The sequence below is a fragment of the Aythya marila genome (genome assembly GCF_965140915.1).
Source record: "Aythya marila genome assembly, chromosome: 11".
Lineage (NCBI taxonomy): Eukaryota > Metazoa > Chordata > Aves > Anseriformes > Anatidae > Aythya > Aythya marila.
Window position 1 is genome coordinate 13,572,396 of NC_139052.1, and position 9,239 is coordinate 13,581,634.

At 42.2% G+C, this 9,239-nt stretch overlaps 1 protein-coding gene across 1 annotated transcript; it reads right to left on the reverse strand.

The window, feature by feature from the left end:
• Positions 1 to 234: 234 nt before the first annotated feature.
• Positions 235 to 8,548, reverse strand: MINAR1 (membrane integral NOTCH2 associated receptor 1; the record flags this gene model as incomplete). Its single annotated transcript, XM_082769490.1, has 3 exons — positions 235 to 432; positions 4,464 to 4,718; positions 6,251 to 8,548. The coding sequence occupies 3 exons, from the start codon at positions 8,546 to 8,548 to the stop codon at positions 235 to 237; spliced, it is 2,751 nt and encodes a 916-aa protein (XP_082625616.1).
• Positions 8,549 to 9,239: the final 691 nt, after the last annotated feature.

The following is a 9,239-nucleotide window of genomic DNA, read 5'->3' on the forward strand; positions in this document are numbered from 1 at the left end:
CCGAGTTCCCATCAGCTCCGCCACATGCTCTGTTATTTAAAATAATACTTCTCAAAAAAAAATTGTTTCTCTCATCATTTTGTGTTCTGTCTACATTTACGGCAATCTCCACCAGGATATCCTCAGAACATTCTTCCTTTGCAAATTCCATACAGTTTTGCCATCAGGTGCTTGAAACACAGAATGAGCTATCTGAGATGCACACAGCTGGGAGTCACGAGTCTGTCCACGTATTCAGGATTTCATTGTACAAATGGGAACTACAATGACCAGAATAACTGTACAAGCTGCCGCTGCTATTAGGGCAGCTATCTTGCAAACCTTTGCTCTTCTGAACTCAGCTTCTTTGCGTTTTAATAAGGAATCATAGCCAGGAGTATAAATGTCTTCCATCCAGTATTCTAAGTTGTTTGGGTTTAAAGATTCTTGAGTCTAAAAATAAAAAGGAAACAATTGTTAATTGCCTGGGATCTGTTATTAATAAAATAAGTAAATAAAGCAGGTGTGCTTGGAGGCCTCCCAGCTGCATCTGGGTCTGCTGTCAGGATAAAGTGGGTTATTGCTGCAGCTCACGTCCCTTCAACTCCATTTCTCCAGGTCCCAGTTCCATAAGGCTGATGAAAGTGGCAATAAAACACTGCAAAAAATAAACTCCCGCAACAGTTTAATTCTGCTTCAAAATCCCTGACATATTTCTGATTTGCCGGAAACTTTGTCATCCTTGGTGGCATTTAAATAAGATCTCTTTTATCTGCTAGACAGCAGAGATGTCAGCAACTACTGGTCTGTTACTGCTTTTTAAATTATTAAAGCCCAGCTGGTGAGAAATGTTCTTAACACACACTCCTTATGAACTACATTTTACAAAGCTAACCCTAATTTTGCTACCATGACTTGTCTGCAAAGGCAGGTCTCCTCACCCTCCTTGTACAACTTTATTTTCTGCCATATCCTCCCTTCTGCCCATGGAAGAGGTCACCACATACAGCAATGAGTGCTGCAGCATTACTCTCCCATGTGGCATTGAGGTACACATACCTCATACATACCACAGGTGATGTTAAGATCTCATGAGTTTTCTTGTCTTTCAGGAGCCAACCTCTTTCTTCACACCAAAAACCACACAGGAATGAGGTACAGCAGCTAGGGAAAGCCCCATGCACTCAGCAAGATGCTCTCTCAGTTTCTGAGGCAAGAGAAGGATCTGGACGCATAGCACAAGATTTTCTACTCCATATTACACCATCTCCAGACCATCTCTACAGGTGAGACCATTTAACCCCAAGGGCATGAACTACATTCCCACAGGAGACAATACTCTGCCCATTGTCAAAGTCTGATCCAATTCTCTCTGTGTGGAAAAAAAATAAAAATAATAAAAATTAAAAAAAAAAAGGAAATCTGAAATCTGAATTGGGCACAAAATGAAAGGCAACCTAGAGGACTCTATCAGTGCCTTCATTTGAATGTTGCATTTCATGTTGTTTTTTATTTGTTTGTTTGTTTTTGTTTTTGTTTTTTTTTCTTTTTTTTTCTTTTTGTCTTCTTTTCTTCCTTAGAATTTTCAATCTCTTCATGCTTTGCATTTCCAGCTTGGTTGTTTTTTTTTTTTCCTTTCGTCCTGTCTCTAAGGTAAAATGGGGGGAAAAAGGGAAAACCCAACACTAGACACTATATCACACTTACCAGAAGAAAGAAATAAAGCAAAAATGTGAAAAAGAGGAGAAAAAAATGTTTGAAAAATGACAGCTTTTCCTTGAAGCTGTCTCCTGTGTCTGAGGCTCCAAAAGGCCAATTCTTTAACAACTGAAAAAGGTTCCATACAGAAATGTTCCGGTGAGAATACCAACACATACCTTTTTTGTGCTTGCAATGGGTCTGATCCAAAGCTCACTGGACCCAGCACAAAGAAACTCCAGCAGACTCGAGAGGGATTTGGGTAAGCCTTTAATTGGCTAATTCAGATTTTGTGGCCATGAGCTACCAGCTGAAACCTTGCTTTGCCTGACAGCACTATTTGCTTTATGTACAGAAGTACTAAAAGAAGTGGTTTTATAGCTGCCCCAGAAATAAACAACTAAAATTAAGCAACAGTTTTATGAACAATTAATGGAGATCTCTATGATAGTGCCTGTACTCTGAAGCAGAGACCATCAAGCTGAGTCTTGAGAGTGTACCATTCGATCTGTGAATGACCTATTCCAGCCTTCTGAAGAGAAAACCAGAAATAAAACAGCAACCTCATCTCTAAGGGCATCAGAAAAAAATAGTCTGGCTGAATGCTTCTTCCCTGTGGCTCATCATACGCAGGGCAAAGAGATGAGATCTTACACAGACCCTGTGCTGGGACAAGCTTTGGCCTGACCGCAGTTTTTTGCAATTTCTGTTTTAAGGAAGACTGGGAGAATTTTTAAAGGAGCAAATCAAGGTTAAAAATAAATAAATAAATAAATGACAACTATGCTTCAAGGAAATTATAGTTTTGGACCTCTCTGCCTTGATATTGACCTTTTAACTACTTCAGAAGGAAGATGCATTATTAAAAAGGCCCATTACTGTTAATCAGCTTCCTTTCCCATTTCATTGCCAGACGTAGGAATGTTCATTAAAGCATAATGTATTTACTTTCAGTTCTAATAAAGTTAATCACTAGGAAAAAACCCACTCATCAGTCTGTGTCTATTTTTTAAGTTTGTCAGTAAGCTCTATTATAAAGTCTAGACATGGGTTTTGCAGAGTAGATGCAATTCTGACAGTCCTTTTGCAGGGAGAGAATCAAACCAGTAAAGTTTTATCACCTTTATCCTAAAGATAAATGATGGCAATAAGCTGCTTTCTCTGGTTTGCTCACAGTCATGCAGAGCTGCTTACATGGAAGGGAACAGTCCTACAAGGACCAGATGGAGAACACTTCTCTCAGGGGAGCTGTGCTTCCAAATATCACCTCCCCTGTTGCCTCCACACAGCAGGTAAGGGATGCTTTGTGGCTGCATACTGCAGAGGAACTTCTTTCAGTCTATTCCTACTCCAGCATATGGTCTGCAATGCCAGGAATAGGAATTTAGTATCCCCTCTGATGCTTTTAAATCCCAAACAGCAGCAGGCAGCTGAGGCAAGATGCAGACTGGTCCCTGTGCTACTCGGTTTCTCTCCAGGCATGCTTTAGTGCAGCAAGGAGCAGAGGCTGTTGAGGTCAAGGACACTTGCAAGAGCTGAGCCTGTATGGGCTGCTGCAGGGAAAGTTAACATCCCAGCCAGACCCAGTATAGCCTGGAGGTTAATGCAGTCTGAACAAATTCCTGCACAAGCAAATTCCAGCCCAAGACGTGTGAGGGCAGCACCAGTCCCCTCCGCTGGCTCTGCATGCTGCTATATAAATGTATACAGGCAATACACCATGAGCCAGGGCTGATTTCATTATGTGATGCTTTTTGTGTTTCAGGAAACAATACTGCAACATCTGTTTGTTTTTTACACATTTTGGATTACATTCTTTATGCTTCCCTTTTAAACTCAGAGATCTTTCTTCCTAGAAGATGTTTTGTGTTTATCAGACTAATCAGGAAAAAGAGCCTGGTTATTCTTTTTAGGTTATGTAGCTATGTAGGCTATGTCTGCACTGGCAAGTTGTGCAACCTGGTAGGAACAAAGCAGCAGAGAAATGGTGAAGACACAGGGTCTCCCCTTTTGCCTTTGAAGGGAAGGAGGTAGCTCTGGACAAGGTCTGGGCTGGCCTATTAGTGGTTGGGAATGCATTGTTTACTCAGGAAACACAACATGTGGTGTAGTTTCAAACAAACAAACTCAATTTCCACTCTCAGAGATCACTCTCCCAAGCAGAGACCATTGGGAGATCTACCTCAAAGGCACATTTCCAAGCTGAACTAAAATATGAACAAGACCCACCATTAACTGATCTGCCCTTAACATGACTGTAGTTTCCAACAGCCACTTCAGAGCTTCAAACAGGGATGTATTTCAAAAAGAGTCATGGTATTGAATGTCTTCTACAAATATTTTGTTTCATGTTCCTAGCAAAATGGAAAAAGTGTTAACACTTAAATTCTCTGTGAACAATTCAGAAAGAACAAGGATAAAAGAAAAAGCAGCAACGCCAGATTCTGCACCACCACCTTACTGTGATTAGGGACCAGTTTCACCTCCCCCTTTTGTCCATCCCTTTATCCCCAGCCTTTTCTTTAGAGTTATCAACAGTGTGATGGCTTAGCAGACATCTCTCCATTACAGAACAAAGTGGAAGCACCAACCTGTCAAGGATCATCACTCAGCAATCAAACATCCACATTTTTCTTTGTCCTTAGCCTGGATGGATAGGGATCAGCAAGATTAGAGGCTCAACACCTCACAGCTCCTTCCTGAGCTATCCAAATCCCTTATTAAATTCATTTTCTGGCAACGTCGATTCACAAACAAGCCATTCAAATTAAACAAATGGGACTCACTTGTAGATCCAATGCTGCAATCTTGCCTTTATCCCCCGAATTCCTTGTGTATTCCTCTATGGTCCACGATGGCTGGGCACGTTTCACTTCAGCCAGCTCCGTCAGCCTCATGTCTGTGTAGAGCGGGTTGCTTTTCATGTGTGACTTGAGTGATGCAGGGTAGGGATGAGGACTAAAGACTTGTTCAATCAAGAAAGCATCTTTTGGCTGTTTAGAGAGTCTATGTGGCTGTGGGATTTCGTATTGCCTGTCTGCCTGCAATAGGGTTCAAAAGAATTTGAGAAAAGAAACAGGACTATGAGGGGGTTAAACACAAAGGACAAGGATATTCCTTTCAGACTCACTATATGATACTGCTTAATCCAAGATAAGAGAAGTATCAGCCAGAACAAAGTTTTTGGATGGTGGATTTAATCTGTTTGCCCACCCTCTTCTCACAACCAGATCAAAGAGGTATTTTACAGATGACTCTCCATAACATGAACACAAAGCTCATGCAGAAGATGAAATTTAGGTTTTGTATTGTTTACAGGTTATAAAACTATTCTGAAAATAGCCCCGAACATTCAGAAATGACTAGCTGATCTGGTAAAGCTCAGAGCCCCACGCAAGCTTCAAAATTTGTGTTTCCAGATCAAATCTCAACATGGCTCCTCATGAGGGGAGCCTCCAGGTGCTACCCCCTTGACAACACATCATCCATGCTACTAATCCAGCATCAGCTGTGGTCTACCACAGCAGTGAGGAAGGGACCTTCAAAGTCTTTACTTCATTCTGGGCAGACCAATGTACAGAAATGCCAGGGTTTGGGCTTGATAAAGGTAACCCCTTTCCCCATCTGAAACCTGCTAATAAACCATAGTTTATGCTTTCTCATTCAATCCAACTGCACTTGCCCCCATCAAACCTCATCTTCTCCTTCCTCAGTCATGCTTTGCTTTTGATCCCCCTCCCAAGGAAGCACAGCATGCCCACCACATGTTCCTGATAGACCGTGAAGCTAAAGGATCCCCAGCCCTCTCCAGTGGGCTCCACTTCCACGAAACAGAAACAATAACCCTCGGCATGCACAGTTTTAACTGAGCAGCAATCAGAGCCCAGTGCAAGGACAGCCATGATAGGGATGTGATCTGCAAAGACAGCAGTGCGTAGGTGCTGGGAGGGATTTGGGCAGAGTTTTTTCTAGCTGACCAAACCAAGAGGGCAGCTATGCTGCATTTCCACCACGAAAGGTTTAAGATGCATGTCAATGACCATGAAAGTCAGACAAAGGAAACATAACTACCATTTGCATCTCATGGTGCACACAGAAGGATTTTTTTCTTGAGGGATTTGAATCCACAAATCTACTTTGTTGCCTTTTAAATATGCATGTACTCTCTGATAAAAGCCATCACAATGCAATTTCAAAATATCCCTTCTAAACCAACCTCTGGAGAATTTCAGACTGTAACAATTTTCCTCACGTTCTTTTCACCAAGTTAATTACCCAGCCTCCATTATATCGCCCCTGATGATGAAGAACATCATCCTCTTTCGAAGATTTCACCCAAATTACCCCCTCCCTTTTCAAAAGAGCAAAGTGCTTTTAGGAACAGCTTGACCATATTGCAGCTGCCAAGCAAGAACATATAGGTACAAAATCACTCAATTATGATAACAATAAAGACAGGCATAATATGGCGGGGCAAAGCATTGTCATACCCCAAGGCTTGTGATGACTGCGGAAGACATTCATAACTAGATTATTTTCAAGTGCTTATTATGTGAGTTAAGGTTGAAATTACCTCTTTAGATTTCCTGTGCCAGTCTTTATTTTCTCCTCCATCTCTCTCTTTCATCTCCTCTTCTGTAATGCCAACTTGGTTGCTATAAGTAATAGCTCTCCAGTCTCGGGGAGAGTTTGAAATACTTGCTATTTTGGATTCAGTTGCACTATTTTCCTCTGTTAATGATCTCGATGACCTTCTAGTAAATAAACTTTTTTTTAAGGCTTTTACTCGAAGACTTTCACTGTTACTTCCACTGGCATCTGAACAGCACCATTCTGGATTGTTCTCCAGCTTGCCTCCATGAGGAGTGTTGTGGCACTGAAATATCTGCGGAGAGTTACTTTCATCTGATGCGGCCTCGCTTGTCAGTGAATTAAGATCTATTTGTACACTGACCTTCTCAGGCTGCTGAATTTTTTGATCCAGCTTGCTTAATTTTCCCAGGACTTGGGAGATTTCTTCACGGACACCTGAGAGAGACTCCAGTTTCTTCTCTATTTCACCAATCCTCAAAACCAATTTGCAGACACTTGTTTTCAGTTCATCGTCTGTGTTACTGACATCTGCCCGGACCACTTTTTCTAATTTGTTGCAGGCACTCCCGTTGGAGATTTTAGTCAAATTGTGCTCGGGTGAGCTGTCACAGTCTGATTTATGCACCTGAGACAGGGAGCCAGTGCTGTTGTAGCATGAAGACTGCATCACTCCCGTGGACCCACTGATGCTCATGTCATCTAAAAATCGGAAAATGTCACTGATATCATCACTCACGATTTCAGAGTCATCATCTGAGTGCTTAAGGGAGTGCCTCTCTCCATACTTGGCTTGGCCTGGTGTACACAAATCCTTGCATTTTTTGTGGTCCAGGACCTGTTGCTCCGTTTGTGTCCCAACACTCGTGGTCCTGTCAATGCTTAAGATCTGAACAGAAGTACAATTAATGCTTTTGTCCTTAAACTTTTTGACTGGCTCATGTTTTTCCACATCTAGAATGGAAGGAATTTCCTTGGGTTTATGCCCATTTTGTTTCACAGCATAATTTGTCTGCATAATTGGTTGCTGGTCCTTTGCATTTAGGTAGGACTGATGCCTGTCTGCTGAAGGAAAGTTTGGAGATGGGTTGTTTGAGCTCTGGTAGCGCGTCTTCTCTTCTGACTGCTTCCTATTAAAAAATGATCGTTCAAAGTCAGGTACCTCCTCAGTATTTAAACTCCAGCTTTTAGCTGGCCAGGCAGTTTGTTTAGTTGGTTTTCCTGTCCACTTTTTGTTGTCCTGAGGCCCAAGAATCGTAGTTGGGCCAAAATACGTTGAAGCCTGAAGATCATCTAGGCTTTCATGCTTCGCTCGTCTTTTGTCTGGTATAGGCGAATAAACTGGATTCAAGTACTGGCTGCTGTATGGCATTTCAAAGCTGTGGTTGAAGAAAGCCTGCTTAGAGCTTTCTTTCCTGTTCTGAGGCTCTCTGTGTCCATCTTCTGGCTTTTTGTTGGGCGGTATTAAGTTGGGAGATATTGTAATCAGATTATGAAAATCTTCTTTGAATATATTCCTTTTCTGGATGCATGACTGCATCACAAACGGCTCGTCATTTGAAATGAAAGTTTCTTTCAGACCTGCACTTATTGGCAAGGAGTCCTGGTCTGAAATAGATTCATTTTCGATGTTCATAGGGAAGTAGGTACTCTGCATCTCACACGGCGGAGACGTGGCGATGGAGTAGGACGCCAGTGCCTGCAGCCTGTCCAGAGAGGCAGCCCGGCCCTTCATCTCCTTATTGACCCCAAGCAAAAAGTTGGGTTCTGAAGAGGGAACAAACTGTTGGCAGTCTTTGCAGTCCATCTTCCTGCATTTTGAAGACCTTCTGACCGGAAAACCCTGGTTAAAGTCCTGGTCGTTCAGCTCACAATTGGGCACGCAGTCTGCCACGTTGCAGATTTCCGTGTCAGACCTGCAGGACTCAAAGGACTCTTTCTTCTTCACTTTCTGCCTTGCAACTGGAAGCTTCTCCTTGGCCACTCCCCCGTTCATTTGTATGAGGTTGAATATTGTTACTATATCTGCTGCAACCATGATTTTCTTTGATTGCTGATTGTTTACAGTGCATCTCATTTTGTCTTTGAACAAAGTCGCTGGGAAATTAGGATCCAGGCAAGCAGTGTAAAACAGCACACTTCTGAGTTTGGCCAACTGGGACAAATCAAACCTCGCACAGAGTGACTTGCAGAGATCCTGGTAAGAAACGGTGTTCTGCTTTGTGTCCAGCTCCTCCAAGATCTTCACCAGGAAGAGTGAAGTTTCCTGGTTGGACTCCATAGCTCAAGCGTATTTTGTTGCTTATCCTGGAAACTGTGCTCCACTTCTACAGCAACACACAACAGCAAACAAAAAAAAGATTTTAAGTCACCCATAGATAATATTCAGGACCTTGTAATTCAGCCACAGACAGGACCTGCCTTCCTTCCCCTTGCAGTCAAGGGCTTGGTTGTATAACCCATCCTCTTGTTTTCAAACTCCAAGGCTGCAATCCAAGCATCAATGAAGTCAGTAATACTTAAATGGGATCAGGATTTCATCCAAGGAGGCCCATTTGTGTCACTACTACCAAAGTGAGCAAGTGAATAAACAGCAAAAGCTTTGCAGGGGCTGAACTCATGGCAGATACACCACCACAGCCTGCTTGCTACTGGGCTTTCACAGAGTATCTGATCAACTTATGAAAGTGCAGATGTGTCAAGTTGTTTGACAATAATTCTACCTCTGTTCTGTAGCCAGAGATGATCTACCACACCATGACAACTCCAGCTGTTTCCATACTGACTGCAAAATACTCACAGGAAGATTTTCTGACAGCAATAAAGTTAGAAGTTATCTGCTAGAAGTTATCTGAGCATGTAATTATAATCATGCTTTTTAAAAAACATTACTCTCTATTCTATATTATCTCTTCCAGATAGTATGATACTCGTTGCAGAAATACCTTTTCCTGACTTTACGATTCAGCGAT